Here is a 17373-nt window from a genome sequence, read left to right on the forward strand (position 1 = left end):
GACTCCAGGGGCAAAGTCAGACTTCAAGGGGTTTGCTAAAACAAACAGACTTCAAGAGGCAGATGATCTGGAGGTGAACACTGTGGTAACAATTTTTTTGTCCTATTTTCCTCTGACATTCAGAAACCATTTAGGCTTGGTTCCATGAGGCTTTCCAGTGAGAGATTTGCACCTCATCTCCCCATTGGGGTGTCTTACTGGGCTGTGCTATATATAAATGGTAACTTGCCAAAGAGAAAAAAAGTGAAGCTGGCTTTAATTGTCCTTGGTTATGTATCCAAGATGAAGCGATGAGAATGCAGAGGTCGTAAATACTCTCATGTAAATGAACAAGGCAAAGAATCCTGATGATTTCATGGCAAGACACATCAGTGGTAGCCCATTCCACTCCACCCCAAATCTGTATTCTAGGCCCTTGGAGTTCTAATGTGTGATGGGATGGAGTAAATGCAGAGTGAGTCAGGAGAGAGCATTCTCTTCCTACATGAAAAGTTTCTCTTTAGTCTTGCTGAGATCTTTTGAATTTTTGTAGCTTTATTTCAAATCCTGTTCATGGGATGCGCATCACTCTTCTTTGCCACCTGCTGAGAACAGGATATAATTGGATACTTTCAACCTGTGCCAGGCATAGAGAATATATCCTGCTCTTCCAGTTGTTGCTTTCTTGCACAATTTGGTGCTTTTTGGAGGGGAGCTGGGCTGGGCAGAGTGTAACAATCTTCCACTCTGACCATATATATCCCTTTAAGGAAGATACCTTTATCTTCCCTGTCCTTTCCTTCTCTTTTCACAAAGCTGACCCTCCTGAGGTATCACCTGTTATATACCTGGCAGTGAGATGCCTTATTATTTTTACACATTTCCTAACTTATGTTCCTAAAAAGTCCATGGGAAATATGTTGCCTTTTGTTTTGTTTTAGTTTTAGTTTTTGGTACTCAAAGGTTACTCCTGGCTCTGTGCTTAGGATTCACTCCTGGAAGGCACAGGAGACCAGATGAGATGCCAAGGATCAGACCTAGGTATGTTACATGCAAAGAAAATTCCCTACCTGCAGTGCTATCACTTAGGCACTCCCATGTTGTGATTTTTATGGTATAAGTCAAGGAGGCTCAGGGAAATCATGTGGGTCTACAGGTGAGTGGAAAGCAAGGTAGGTTATATTAGAAGACAATCCAATGAGGGTTTTTCTTTAAAAATTGTATTAAAATTACGGTTACCAAAAATGTGATATTCGGGGCCGGAGCAATAGGGCAGCAGTAGGGTGTTGACCTTGTAAGCCACTGAACCAGGATAGACCTCGGGTTCGATCCCTGGCATCCCATAAGGTCCCCCAAGCCAGGCGCTATTTCTTTTTTTTTTTTTTTTTGGCCACACCCACTGATGCTCAGGGGTTTCTCCTGGCTCTGCACTCAGAAATCTCTTCTGGAAGGCTCGGGGATCATATGGGATGCCAGGATTCAGACCACCATCTGTCCTTCATCAGCTGCATGCAAGACAAACGCCCTACTACTGTGCTATCTCTCTGGCCCCAGTCAGGAGCAATTTCTGAGGACATAGCCAGTACTAACCCCTGAGCATCACTGGCCTAAAACTCAAAACAAAACAAAACAAAAGCGGTATTCTTTGCTAAAAGTGTTGGGAAAGTGGCCAGAGTAATTGTACAGCAAGCAGGAACTTGTCTTGCATATAGGTTTGATCTTTGGCACCCCACAGAATTTCCTAAGCCTCACTAAGGAGTAATTCCTGAGTGCAAAACCAGGAGTAATCCTCGGGCACAATAGAGGGTGGCTCAAAATCCAAAAATAAGTGGGAAAGACTGAGAAATGGTATATAAAACCCATGTGTAATTGTGCTTTTCAGAACCCCCTGTGATCAACATGTTGCTGAACCTGGCAGAAAGGCAAGAACTTGAATTGAGGCTCACACTCACTCAGCATGTGGTGTCCATTTTTAGGCCTCATACTAGCTGGAGAAAGAGAATAACATAGTCTATGGGTTTCAAAGGGATATTTTTGGAGAGCTGAGCAGAATAAGAAAATTACCTATCATTATCATCACCTTATCCTTTCAACTATGCATGGTGTAGACAAACTCCTGAGGTTTAGCACAAGTACTATGCAACCAGGTCATCTTGGGTTTCCTTCTTTTATTATTTTTACAGGTTATTGAATATTCCTTATTTCTCTAATCATTGGTTTTGGTTAGTTGTACAGTTTTGCTTTTATAAATTGTGTTATCTATGTGTTGAGGTGAAGAGACATTCCCATTATAAAGGGGATGTAAATAAAGGGGATTCTAACTCTAGTTGTAATATTTTGGAAAAAAATTTTTTTAAATACTTAAAAAATCTAATTTTCCATAAAGGTTGAACTAGATGGCATTCCCATCAGTGGATAAGAGTTCCTTTCTCTCCACATCCCGCCAACACTGCTTGTTCTCATTCTTTGTGATGTGTGCCAATCTCTGGGGTGTGAGGTAGTACTTCATAGTTGTTTTGATTTGCATCTCCCTGATGATTAGTGATGTGGAGCATTTTTTCATGTGTCTTTTGGACATTTGTATTTCTTCTTTGTCAAAGTGTTTGTCCATTTCTTCTCCCCATTTTTTGATGGGATTAGATGCTTTTTTTTTTTTTGTAAATTTCTGTCAGTGCCTTGTATATTTTGGAGATTAGCCTCTTGTCTGATGGGTATTGGGTGAATAGTTTCTCCCACTCGGTGGGAGGCTCTTGTATCCTGGGTGCTATTTCTTTTGAGATGTAGAAGCTTCTCAGTTTATATATTCCTATTTGTTAATCTCTGCTTTCACTTGCTTGGAGAGTGCAATTTCCTCTTTGAAGATGCCTTTAGTCTCAATGTCCTGGAGTGTTTACCTATGTGTTGTTCTATATATCTTATGGTTTCGGGTCTGATATCAAGGTCTTTCATTTATTTGGATTTAACCTTTGTACATGATGTTAGCTATATGGAGATTCCTCCAAAAACTGGAAATCGAGCTCCCATACGACCCAGCTATACCACTCCTAGGAATATACCCTAGGAACACAAAAATACAATACAAAAATCCCTTCCTTACACCTATATTCATTGCAGCACTATTTACCATAGCAATATTCTGGAAACAGCCAAGATACCCTTCAACAGATGAATGGCTAAAGCAACTGTGGTACATATACACAATGGAATATTATGCAGTTGTCAGGAGAGATGAAGTCATGAAATTTTCCTATACATGGGTGTATGCTGAGTGAAATAGGTCAGAGAGAGAGAAAGTTGCAGAATGGTCTCACTCATCTATGGGTTTTAAGAAAAATGAAAGACAGTCTTGCAATAATAACTTTCAGACACAAAAGAGAAAAGAGCTGGAAGTTACAGCTCACCTCATGAAGCTCACCACAAACAGGGATGAGTTTAGTTAGAGAAATACTACATTTTGAACTATCCTAATAATGAGAATGTACGAGGGAAATAGAAAGCCTGTCTAGAGTACAGGTGGGGGTTGGGTGTGGAGCAGGGAGATTTGGGACAATGGTGATGGGAATGTTGCACTGGTGATGGGTGGTGTTCTTTACATGACTGAAACCCAAACACAATCATGTATGTAATAAAGTTGTTTAAATAAAAAAATCTAATTTTAATATCTGTACTACTGAAGCAAGCACTCTATTAAACAATGTAGGAAAATAAAGCAAAAAGGTCAAATAATGAGCATTAATTGTGAATAGTGATTGTATGGCTGTCTGCCTGCTTTCAGAACCTTTTTCAAAAAGTGTAATGGTTGATAACATAACATTTAAAAGTTGTGATGCAGAGATAGATAGATATATTATGTTTTGAGCTTTATGCATGCATAGGATTATTTCTTCAACGTACATTCTAGGAACTCAAATTTCTGGGCCAAATTATGCATCACTTAGTCTTTACAAAGGCTGTGTGCCAATTTGTACAATCTCGTTTCTATGCTCTTGTCAACTATGTTTATCAAAACTTTTAAATACTATTTGTGTGTAGACACTGCCTTTTTTTTTTTTTGGGCCACACCCATTTGATGCTCAGAGGTTACTTCTGGCTAAGCACTCAGAAATAGCCCCTGGTTTGGGGGGACCATAAGGGACGCCAGGGGATCGAACCGTGGTCCTTCCTTAGCTGGCGCTTGCAAGGCAGACACCTTACCTCTAGCGCCACCTCACCGGCCTCAGAAACTGCCTTTTTAAAAAGATTTTATTTGGGGGTTTAGTACAGTTGGTAAGACACTTATCTTGCTTGCAGCCCTTCTGTTTTTTTTTTTTTTTCGCCCTGATGTCATAAACAGTTGTCTGTACCTTGCCATGAGATGTGATCTCTGAGTACAGAGCAAAGAATAAGCATAGCTAAGAGTGGCCTCTAAAAACAAATTGTAAAATAAACATATATACTGGTTCCAAGAGAATCAGTGATATTTTCACAAACAATTTCTACTCTAAATTTCCATAATTTGAAGGATCTGCCTCAGAGCTGGTGAATGATACAGGCATTTATCATATAACATTTCATAGTGGGTGTAGCCAGTTACTGGATCTCGAGCTGAAGCTTTCCCTCCACTAAGCCCATAACTCTCCACATACCAAAAACTTAAGTAAATAAATAAAATGAAATAAAATAATACATACACAAAGTATGTGAAGTTAAACCAGTGTCTACCTATATTTCTTTGATGAACTTTTTTTATTTGTTTTTCTGTTTTAATGATCTGTAAGAAGTCCTAATACATTAAGGGTATTTGTCCTTTATTTGGATCATGCAGTTAGTTGAATTCTTCCCAGCCCAGACAGCCCTTGCATATTAATTAACCCATCCCAGGGCAGCAGAGCAATTCCCTAAGTCCCCCTTCCAAAGACTACTTCCCATGTACCACCTTTGGCTTTCTTATGTCTTCAGATCTGCAGTGGAAGTCGGGTCGCATGGCTGAGAGCCTCACCAACATGCCACGGCATTCACTCTACATCATCATCGGGGCTCTGTGCGTTGCCTTCATCCTGATGCTCATCATCCTCATTGTGGGGATCTGTCGCATCAGCCGCATAGAGTACCAGGGCTCATCACGTCCAGCCTACGAGGAGTTCTACAACTGCCGCAGCATCGACAGCGAGTTCAGCAGTGCCATTGCATCCATCCGGCATGCCAGGTGGGCTCGGGGCTCAGGGGAGCTGCCTTTACACATGACTTCTTGGGCCCAACCCTGTCTACCTACAAAGACCTTCAGTCCCAAAGAATCAAATAGAAACTCAAACCCCTTATTGAATAGAAACTCAAACCCTTATTGATACACCACCAGCCATATTTCTCTCATTGAATATATTTCTTCATTTGTATTCATCTATGCTATAAGCATGTGGGTATCTGATTTAGGGAGAGGGCTTTCCCAGGCACTGCTCAGGGATCCTGGGAGTCACATCTGGTAATTTTGGGTCAACTGGTTTAGAGATTTAATATAAGGGCTCTAGGATTTTGTATTGCTCAGACCAGATACTGGGGATAAGCTAGGACACCTCATAATTTAGCTTAAGGACTTCCAGGGAATCCTGCTGATGCTCTGGGAGACTCTACAGTGTCAGGGATTGATTTAGAGTCAATCATACAAGGCATGTGTCAATCATACAAGGCATGTGCTATCACTTTGGCCCAACATCCGACTCTTAATCCTTATGTGGATAACAGTCTTTTGTTTCATTTGTGTGCCAAAACATTAACATGCATATCAGTTATTCCATTTGACTTAAAAGCTTAGTGACAGAATGATACAGCATTGAGTCTGCTACTAGAGTTTACATTATACAAAAACAGTATTATTTTCTGAAGGAAGGACTCCTAAAGGGACGAGGCATTCATGTGACCCCATGGAAGAAAGTGGATTTGGTGTTAAGTGTTGGACAGAGCCCAAGTACTGCACAGACTCTGTATTTTAGATCATTTCACCTCCTACAAACCCAGGCCTGCTTCTGCAGCAAGGAATATTCCCTCCTTAGAGAACTATAACAATCACAGTAAATTACACATGGGAAAGGATTACATAAACAAGAGAGTGCCATATTTACATCCCAAAGTCTACTGAAACATGAAAAAATCCAGGCTGTCTCACATGCTGTGGGACTTCTGCCAAGAATATTTATTATTGGAAGTAGAGTGATGCTGTGCTTAAAGAAAGCTCTATTTTCTTAGAATTGGTAGAAATATCTGTAGGCATAATTCAGAAAACCATCCCAAGCAGTAAGAAGTAAAAGAATTTGGTATCTAAACATTGGGGGCTCAGGGGAACCTTGAGCTGCATCATCTTTGCTGGAATGTCATAGATTGCATTCACGGAGGCATAGTGAGACTGCAATTGTGTGTGAAAGGCAGAAAAGCTAAGATATTTTTTAAAATTGCTCTCATGGGCCTGAAAATAGGCGTAAGGTACCTGTCTTGCACAAAGCCAAATGCAGTTTGATCCCTGACACCTCATTTGGTCCCCTGAGCCACACCAGGAGTGATTCTTGAGCAGATCCAGGATCCAGGAATAAACCCTGAGCATTACCAGGTATAGATAGCCCCAACCAAAAAATATAAACATAAAAATTAAATTAAAATTTTGCTTTCCTTCCTTCCTTCCTTCCTTCCTTCCTTCCTTCCTTCCTTCCTTCCTTCCTTCCTTCCTTCCTTCCTTCCTTCCTTCCTTCCTTCCTTCCTTCTTTCCTTCCTTCCTTCCTTCCTTCCTTCCTTCCTTCCTTCCTTCCTTCCTTCCTTCCTTCCTTCCTTCCTTCCTTCCTTCCTTCCTTCCTTCCTTCCTTCCTTCCTTCCTTCCTTCCTTCCTTCCTTCCTTCCTTCCTTCCTCTTTCTTTTCTTTCTTTCTATAAGCCTGTGCATCAAATCTGATTTTAATTCATGCGTTCTGTCTATCAAGCACGTGGTAAACCTGACTGAATTTTGAGCTATAAAATAAAAGGATGAGCTTGCATAGGATTTGATGCCATTTCGTGACCTTGACTGAGAAGATGAATGGGAATACACCAGCTTGGCTTGTGTAGCGGGGACTATCCTACAGCTTATAGGAATATTTGCAATAGTTGCAAGTCGTTGAAAGAAAGTAGAGTGTGTGAAGATTCTAGTTGTGTTCCTTTATGGTTCTAGAATCTTCTCATCCCTCTCCCTTCTTGGAGGGGCTGAATTCTCCAGTAATAAGTAAAATCTGTGACTTGATTTTGTGATGACCTCAGGAATGAGGCTCTCCCCACATTCAGAGGGATGGCTAACTAAAATCCTTTTGTGCTTAAGAAGAACTGGATTTTATTTGGGTATCAAGATTAGTTTTCTATAGATACTTCTGAGCTTCCTGCTTCTACAGCCCACTTGGGAAGACATTTAGTGTAATATTTTTGGAAGGAAAAGATTAAAGTATTTACAAGCTTGGCTCATAGTTGATGCTGATTTTATTTTAAAAAAATGGTTTTGACGGTAGAATTCACCAAACTTCTCAATGCACCAGTTGCAGCACATAAACTGTTGAATGTAATATTATAACTTCCCCAGTATCTCAGCACATTCTTTTCCAAACAGTTCTGGGGCCACAAGCTGTGGTTTCTAAGTATGACTCTCCTGAGATCCTTCCTGGCTGGCTCTCTTTTTTTTGCTCCCTTTTCCTGGAAATCATGAACATCATCTGACAATAGCTTAGCTGTTGTGCTTATGATTCAGGCTGGGCAGTTTGTAAGTTCCTAGTAGGAGCAAAGCCACAGCTGTGAGGTTTCTGGACTGAGGGTCTCTTCTTAGTTTCTGTTTGCTTAGCGAGGAGTGCCTAGTCACAGAACAGTAAGTCGAGCATTCTAAAAGGACTCAGGCTATTTCTCAGAATGCATTTCCTGATCTTGACCATTTTTTAAGGTCAGATCAACCTGACATTCATTGTGTAGTTATTTTAGCTGTTGGCTTTCAGAACCCAAAAAAGGTGCTATGAACCCAAATAACTCTTAGATCTGTCTTGCAGCTGGTACCTTCTCTTTGGTGTTTTTAGTGAATCAGGATATACAAGATTTTTCTGGGGTTAGCCCGGAGAAGCTGAACATTGATTGATATTGCTTTTGCCAGAATTTGCTACTGTTTCATTGAGAATTAATATGACCATATACTATGCTGTGTCCTGTGGTGAGTTGAGACCATGGGAGAATTTTTACAGTCTTTATCAAAGGTCTACAAAGTATTTTAGACCTTATGATATAGCCAGTCTTAGATCTCTTGTGAACTACTCAGTTCTGTTTTTGTAGTGATGAAATGTTATGAATGGATATAACACTATCTCAGTCAAACTTGAGTTGAAAATAACCTGCAATTTGCCAACCTCTGATCAACATTCTACTTTTCTCTAACTTTTGAGGTTTATTTTTTACAATACACTTATTATTAAGAAAAACGCAATGTATATTTGAATTAAAGTAATCACATACAGGGGCCAAGAGGTAGTACAGCAGGATTGGCATTGGTCTTGCATATGGCAGGCCTGGGTTTGATTCCAAGTTTCTCATATGGTTCCTTGAGCCCACCAGGAGCAACCTCTGAGCATTGCCAGGTATGTCCTGAAACCAAAAAAAAAAAAAAAGAATCACATACAAAGTCCTGCCTTCACATAGGTAATCTTTTTTTTTTTTTTTTTTTGTGAGGAGAGAGGGAAAGACTGTTTTCCAAGGGAATAGTCATTTCATTGACTCTTTTTCTATTTTTTTATTTAAACAACTTTATTACATACATGATTGTATTTGGGTTTCAGTCATGTAAAGAACACCACCCATCACCAGTGCAACATTCCCATCACCAATGTCCCAAATCTCCCTCCTCCCCACCCAACCCCCGCCTGTACTCTAGATAGGCTTTCTATTTCCCTCATACATTCTCATTATTAGGATAGCTAAAACGTAGTTATTTCTCTAACTAAACTCATCCCTGTTTGTGGTGAGCTTCATGAGGTGAGCTGTAACTTCCAGCTCTTTCCTCTTTTGTGTCTGAAAGTTATTATTGCAAGAATGTCTTTCATTTTTCTTAAAACCCATAGATGAGTGAGACCATTCTGCGTCTTTCTCTCTCTCTCTCTCTCTCTCTCTCTCTCTCTCTCTCTTTCTGACTTATTTCACTTAGCATAAAAGATTCCATGTACATCTATGTATAGGAAAATTTCATGACTTCATCTCTCCTGACAGCTGCATAATATTCCATTGTGTATATGTACCACAGTTTCTTTAGCCATTCATCTGTTGAAGGGTATCTTGGCTGTTTCCAGAGTCTCGCTATGGTAAATAGTGCTGCAATGAATATAGGTAATCTTTTATGTAGGTTTAATGCTTAAGAGTTTAAAATGAAATTTTATAGGTAGCTTATTTCTTAGCATCAACCAAGTGTGAGGAATGAAGGAGATACACAGAAGAGGTTAATGTACACAAAGAAGTTAGTATACATTAAAATTTGAATCCAAGGAAGGTTTTCTTTCATTTCATTGTTTTGTTGTTGGTGGTGTTTTTTGTAATTAATTCTTTTTTTTATTGAATCAGCGTGAAATACAGTTACAATGTTTTTCATGATTCAGTTTCAGTTATACAGCGTCTTTTTCCCTTCTCTTCTTTTTCTTCTTTCTCCTCCTCTTCTTCTTTCTTCTCTTCCTCCTCCTCCTCTTCTTCCTCCTCCTCCTCTTCATCCTCCTCCTCCTCCTTCTTCTCATCCTCCTTTTCTCCTTCTTTTCTTCTTCCTTCTCTTTCTTGTCTTCCTCATTCCTTTTTCTTCTCCTTTTTCCTTTTTCTCCTGTCTTCTTTCTCATCTTCCTTCTATTTTCTTCCTTTCTCTTCTTCCTTCTTCCTTGTTCTTTTACCTTTCTTTTATTCTTTTAGGTACTGTTGTTTGAAATATTGTTACTGAATGAGGTATAATCTTATATCACTTTAACAAACTCACTTTAAAACCAGGCACAAAAATCATGTAAAATGGATTAAAGACATAGATATAAGACCTGAAACTATAAGGTACATAGAGGAAAATATAGGCAGAATACTCATGACATTCAAGTTCAAGACATCTTCAAGAATGAAACCCCACTGACCAAGGAAGTGGAAGCAAAAAGAAATAAACTGGACTTCATTCTATTGTGTTTTTCAAAGCCACATTGTCTCTAGAAAGTCACCCCTTTTTTCACTTCAATGTGGTAAAGTCTGTGTGCACTTTGGGTGGAGACCTTTGAGATGTGTTCGGGTTTGTGCACAACCAGTTAAGTGATGGTAAGGCTGTGCTAGGGTGTGAGCCCTGCTCTCTGGATGACTTTACACTTGTATTTTGGCTACTGTGGTCACTTTTGGCGTTAAGTCTGTTGAAACACTCAGGAATCTGAAACTCTCATACCCAAAAATTCATTGACATTGTTCACTTTCACCACCAGTTTAAATTTACAGCTCTATTAAATTAGATATGACTGGCAGATGGCAGAGCATTGAAGGAAACAGACAAAATGCTTGAAATGCCAAATGTACATTTTCCATAAATATTCAACCTATTGAGTCCCTCAGACTTTTTCTCTTGGACAACCAATCAATTATGATGTATTTTGTCTATATTTCAGACGAGAGAATTTTCTGTCTCTTTCCTCAAATTCTCACAGGAAACAGACATACAGGTTTAGAATCAGGAGAGCTTTGCACTGAAATTAGGTCGATATTTTAATTTTCAAAGTTCACTATTATCAAGGGTAGAATGTATTCAATGAACCTAGCTCTTTTAAGAACAACTTGACTGTTAAATATTTATTTGCATTTCAGGGTAGTCTCTGAGATCTTCAGACATGGAAGGATGGGTAAATGTCTGTTGCTGAGTTTTGCTTGTCTGCTTTCCCAGTTATGCAGCCCTGTCTCCATTGCAATAAACACACCTCAGGCTGGAGTCTGGTTCTCACTATGCCTGGATAATTCTGAGCCTCCAGGGGGTCTTCACATTCTAACCTGATTTTCTTAAAACCTCCTTTTTATTTTCAGTACAAGTTGTGCGTTTCAGGGAGTAGCACACTCTGTTCTTTTCTCTGCCCCCCCCCCTTTTTTTTAAACTAGTGCTATTTGTGTCCTGGGCTCCATCAGTGATGACCTCGTTCAGACTCCCGGTGAATAATAGGAGAGCAATGCATGTTTAAAAATAAAAGATCAGGTGACCCAGGCAACAGTTTCCTCTTTTCCCCATTCCACTCTGCTTCTCACTACAGTGAGGACTAAAATGTCAAAGATCTCAGAGAGTGGCATAGAATTTAGGCCATGGGACATCAACCTTTTTCAAATGTTCAGGTTCTTTTAGGATTACTTTTCTCCTGACTCCAAGGGAAATGAAACAGTTAAAGCCGTTTGCAAAAGAGAGGTCAGCGGAGGTCTAATGTGACTGTTTAAACCACATCATCCCACATCATCATGCTAGTTCTCCCCGGGAGCCTTAGGGAAGGTAAAGTTCGAGATGGAAAGAGACCACCCAGAAGGTGAATAGGCTTTTATTTGAATAATCTTCCTCTTAAGATGAGTTTGGCAGGAAGTCCTGAAATTGGATTTTGACAGCTCTGGCTTCTAGGCTTCAGTCTTGCTGTGGAGGTTTATTTTGATCTATACAGATCTGGTAGGACAAAACTTTGCACTCAGAGGTAAAGAAACAATGGGTTGTGTGTTCAAGAATTTGAGAAGTAGCATTGGCTAGAAGGGGTTCTGATGCCTCTTTATTTGAGATTCTTCCTTCTCTTGGTCTTTTTGTTTATGTGGACGATGTTCTTTATCTGCAGGAAGCACTACCCTGTCATTTATATTCCAAACACGAAGCTGGATATAAAATCAACTTGCCTCTCCAAATCGTTACAGGTTTCAGAAGAAAGAGACAAATCGATACACGCTTTCTTAAAACCTATTGTAGAGCTGTCCTGCTTGAGTGCTTGCCAAGATTTAACCTACAGCTTCAACTGTTAATTTGGACTCTACCATTTGTGTGTGTGTGTGTGTGTGTGTGTGTCTGTAATATTCATTCCCACCTCCTGCACCAAAGACTAATACTTATACTGAGTCAATGTGAAATATCAGAATGCCTTGACTTTCAGTACTTGCTAGAGAAAGTGTGTGTGTGTGTGTGTGTGTGTGTGTATTGAGTGTGTGTGTTTGATCATATTTTAATAGTTCTTGGTGATTATTTTCTTGTTCATTTGTTTTATTTTTCCATCATACCTAGTGATGCTCAGGGGCTACACCTGAATCTGCACTCACACTCAGGAATTACTCTCGGCAATACTCAGGGAAATATATGGGATGCCAGGGGTTGAACCTGGGTCAACTGCCTGCAGACCAGCTCCCCACCCCACTAAACTGTAGTTCTAGACTCACTTTAGTGATACTTTCATATTAAGTTATTTCACCTCTTGCCTTTATTTAATAAGACTAAGGTCCAATATTTGTCTAACCCAAGTCCTCTTGTTTGGTGATTCCAGGTTTGGAAAGAAATCCCGGCCTGCTATGTATGATGTGACTCCTATCGCCTATGAAGATTACAGCCCTGATGACAAACCCCTGGTGACACTGATCAAAACAAAAGATTTGTAATCTTTTTGGGGGGATTATTTTTCAAAATGATAGGATAATACACTCATTTAAATATTTTTAAGAAAAGACAAAGCTTAAGACGTTTAAAACATTAGCTGCTCGAGAGTTTTCGGTAGACAATTTAAGAACTAATTTTCTGCAGCTTTTAGTTTGAAAGAATATTTTAAAAACAGAATTTGTGAAACCCATAGATTCGTTTTCATGTACTTCCAGCTCTCTTAAACTGTCCACTTTGACTAGTGTGAGCTCATTTTGTGGTAGACACTATCACCAAACCCGGATTTCCTTCTGTGGTTGGTACAGAATAAGTCTCATCAAGGCAAAGTTTGTATTTGATCTGTGAGTGCCTGCTTTCGGAGTAGAGTTAAGGAACACATGTAGAGTTTGATGTATAATACAGTAGACTTGTTAATTAAAAAAAAAAAGAAGTCTGAACTGTTTGTTTTGTGAAAAAAAAAAAAAAGAAACTAGTTAACTTCTTCCTAACCCGAATGACATTAGCCTCTGCCTTATTCTGTGCATGGGTAAGTAATGTTTTTCTGCACTGTTTTGTTGAATCTTGCAGAAACATCTCTTTGAGCTTTTTTTTTTTTTTTTGTCACTTTCATAACTGTCCTCAGAATAGGCCTTGAAAATATGTTTAATGAAAGGGTCTCATGAGGCACAGTATATGGAAGCTGTTTTCTTTCTGAAGTCAAGGTTTTCTATTGTGAGTAAATTAAATTTATGTTGGAGTTGTTGCTAAAAGGTAGTAACCGTAGGAAAGTACTGGCCCCTCCAATAGTGAGTATTTCTCATAGTGCATCTTTATTTATATCCAGAACATTTTTGTGGCTGTATTTGATTGAAATGTGCTTCTTCTGATTCTTGCTAATTTCAAAGGATATTGAATAAATGTTACCAAGTCAAGGATGAACTTGTCTCTCAATTCTTTTAAATACTGTGAAGTGTTTTGGATTTGAAGTGTATTGCCAAACAAACACTCCACTAATTTTGGTATTTTAAGTATTTCAAAGGGGCATGTCTATGCTGCCTAGATCTCTAGAAGTTCTTAGGTCTCCTCATGGGTCTGTGAGCCAACCTCACCTTCTTTCAAACACAAAAGGTTGAAAATATTTGGGAGAACTCTTGTGAACTTGATACCAGAATTTGCCATTTAAAGATATTGAGGCTCATTAAGAAGCGGAAGTGCTTCTAAGCATGATATATAGGACCCCTGTGGTCACAGGGGAGACCTGTGCTGCTCTTTGGGGAAAAGTAAATGAAGTCTTTTAGCAAACAATATCTTTGTCCTTAGAAATGTCTGACTAGGGGCCAAAACAATTGTAGGGTAGGTAGGGTTTTTTGCCTTGCATATATTTTCCCTGGGTTCAATACCTGGCATCCTATCTGGTCCCCTGAAACCCACCAAGAGTTACTCCTGAATGCAGAGGTAGGAGTAACCCCTGACACTGTGTGTGCCCCCCACAAACAACAAGAAGAAATACGAGGGCCACTTTTGGCCACCTAATACTGTGCTAAAATACCAAATCAAGGTTTTAAAAACTTATTCTACCTTTACTTGGAAGTGTTTAATAAAGCCAAGAGGAGTGCTATCAAGTAGTGAAGGATTAAAAATTTTTATTAACACTGTAATATTAGTCATTGACCAAATTATTCATAACATTATTCATAACAGTTGTTTTAGACATTAAATGTTTCAACCAAGTCTATCACCAGTGTGACTTCCAGGTCAATGGAGATCAATGGCTCTTGTCCATTTTAGCGTGGCTGTCCACTTTTTATAAGCCTTGGTCTGTGTATTTTGAGATTCTGCAACCTAATATTTGAAGCACCGGTTCTGATTCTGACAGAGGATATAGCACTAGGAACTGCACTGAAGGGTTCTGAAACCAGAGTCATAAAGTCAATAATTTTGCATTAAATCTTTGTGTAGTTCACTAGTCCATCTAGAATGACCTCCAAGTGAAGGGTGAAGCCAATTCAGTGGGCATGGCATAGGCAGTCATTAGGAGCACTTGATTGAATTCACCATCTCCTTTAGACTTGCTACCTACCAAATTTGGACAAAGAAACCTAAGCCAAGGCTTCCTCGTTTGGAAACTGGAAAGAATGTTAGTTTATTCCTTGTGGATGAAGGTGAGAATTATGCTCCAGATGTCTATAAAGGATTAGTACAAGCATTCTGCATGCCAGATGTATGCTTTATTTTTCAATTAAAAACTTTATTGTTGAGGTGACAGTTTACAACACCATATATTTTAAAGATGCAGCTTCACACCTTTTTAATTTAAATATTGCCACACTACAACTGCTACCAAAGGGTCAATATCTCTTCATCGCAGTCCATTGAGACCCTTCCCTCTCTGGTAACCTCAGTTTCGTGCTCAGAGATCAAGGGTTTATTTTTTCTTAGCTTTGTTCTCTTGCTTTTAAACCTCTGTATTTCACAGATAAATGAAAACGTTCAGTATTTGTTTTTCTTTTGAATTTATCTAGCATGACTACCTTCAGTTTCATGTTGTGGCAAATGGCAAGATTACATCTTTTCATATGATAAAAAGTATTCCATATCTATATCTATAATATAAATACACATCTATACAATATATATCTATACAACACATCTTCTTTGTATGCTTTTATTTTGGTGGGGATGGAAATCAAAACTTTTTGTACTTCAGGACTTATGCCTGGCTCTAGCTCAGGGATCACTCCTGGCACTGATTAGGAAGTGCAACCTGGGTCAACCCAAGTACAGGACAAGTGCCCTAAACCCTGAACTATACCTCTGGCCTCATGACATCTTTAATCTTTTATATTTCTTTTGGGGTATCCTAAACAGTGCTCAGGAGGCCCTAGGTTCATTTCCATAAGTTCTTGGTCAACTGTGCAGGTGTTCAAAATAAAGGCCTGAGGATGTGGAGCTACATAAAACATATAGTACTGGAGATCAAGGGAAACACCAGTGATGCTCAAGAGCCTTCAGAACACTTACAGGTATTGGGCAGGGCATGTTATTAGGGGCTTGAATTCAGAACCCTGTATGTGCAACACATGTACCCTTGCTTGCTAAGTTATCTCTTTCTCTACTGGACACCACCAACCCTTTATCCACTCGTTTCTCTTGAGTGATTTCTTGATCTTGCTTGTTGAACATAGGGTCACAATGACCAAAGACATGCATCAACAATATTTTTTTGAATGACTGCTTTTGTGTTTGAATCTCTATATTGTTTTTTTTTTTTATAGAGGCTGGAAGAATTGCCAGCAAGAGACAATGAGATTTCCTTTTTTTCCCTACACATTCTCCGAGACTTGTTGTTTCTGGTCTTTTTCATGATTGCTGTTCTCACAAGTTCAAGGTGATTTTGGTAAATCTCAGTGATATAACTTAGTTTCATCAACTCTAGTCATTGCTGTACATTAAAACCTCATAAATTACACATCGTGTCATTGAAAGTTATACTTTTTACTGACTTCTCTCTATTTTCCTTCACTCCTTCAACCCATCTCTTGAAAACCACTTTTCTGCCTCTGTTCCATGAGCTTTACTTTAATTGATTTAGTTTTTTAGATTCCATGTGTCATTAAACACCCTGTAGCATTTACTGTTCAGTTGTTCAGTTACTTAGCATGATGCCTTCCAAGTTATTTCATATTTCCACAGATTGTCAGAATCTTCTTATTTCCAAAAGATTGACAAATATTCAATTGTTTATATATACCACACTTATCTATGGAGTAGCACAGTATCTTACAATGAATGGAATAATTAAGATTTCTTGATATAGGCACTAGATAATTCTTGGTTATGGGCCTGTCCTATATGTTGTAGGGTGTTCAGCAATAACCTTGCCTTGAAGACAGTAGTTGTGACACCCCCAATCCTTCCAAATATTGTTAGATATTCCCATGAGGATATATTCATCTCTGGTTAAGAACCATTGACTTGACTTAAATGATCTCTTTACTTTTACTTTTTTTAATGTATGTCTATTTTTTCTTTCTTACTCATCCACTTACTGCGCTTTTTGGTATTACAGATCTTCTTTGTATATTCAGGTAGTATTTTCAAGTACATCTTCATGATTCACTGATATTTCATGAATAGTCTAAAATGTGAACTCAGAAGTGTGCTCCTAATTCTAAAGTTTTAAACTCTTACATGTTTTGGGGCCATGCCCAGTGGCCTTAGGAGCTACTCTTGGTTCTGCACTCAGAAATTACTCCTGGCAGTCTCAGGGGACAATATAAGATGCCAGATACCAAACCCAGGTTGGCTTCATGCAAGGCAAATACCCTACCCACTGTATTTACACTCTGGCCTCTTAAGTTTTGAATTCTTTTGTTTTGTTTTGTTTTGTTTTTGAGTCACAACCAGCACACCTAAGGGGTTACTCCTGGATCTACTCTCAGAAATCGCTCCTGGCAGGCTCAGGGGGACCATATGGGATGCCGGATTCGAATCACAGTCCTTCCACATGCAAGGCAAACACCTTACCTCCATGTTATCTCTCCAGCCCCAAGTTTTGAATGTTTTTATAATTATCTTTAAACACCGTGATTACAAATATGATTATAGTTGTATAATTACAGTCATGTAAAGAACACCCCCCTTCACCAGTGCAACATTCCCACCACCAATTTCCCAGATCTCCCTCCTCCCAAGTTTTGAATTCTTAAATTGACATCTTCTTCCTTCCTTCCTTCCTTCCTTCCTTCCTTCCTTCCTTCCTTCCTTCCTTCCTTCCTTCCTTCCTTCCTTCCTTCC

At 39.1% G+C, this 17373-nt stretch overlaps 1 protein-coding gene across 1 annotated transcript in view; it reads left to right on the top strand.

Annotated features, from left to right (window-relative positions):
• DNER (delta/notch like EGF repeat containing) overlaps positions 1 to 13511 on the top strand; it is a 341370-nt gene extending 327859 nt beyond the window's left edge. The window contains exons 12-13 of the mRNA XM_049769355.1: positions 4918 to 5164; positions 12488 to 13511. Of these exons, the coding sequence (XP_049625312.1) occupies positions 4918 to 5164; positions 12488 to 12599 (359 nt within the window). The 3' untranslated portion in view covers positions 12600 to 13511. The remainder of the gene's footprint in view (positions 1 to 4917; positions 5165 to 12487) is intronic.
• The last annotated feature ends 3862 nt before the right edge of the window (positions 13512 to 17373 follow it).

Source organism: Suncus etruscus, chromosome 2 (assembly GCF_024139225.1).
Source record: "Suncus etruscus isolate mSunEtr1 chromosome 2, mSunEtr1.pri.cur, whole genome shotgun sequence".
NCBI classification, from domain to species: domain Eukaryota; kingdom Metazoa; phylum Chordata; class Mammalia; order Eulipotyphla; family Soricidae; genus Suncus; species Suncus etruscus.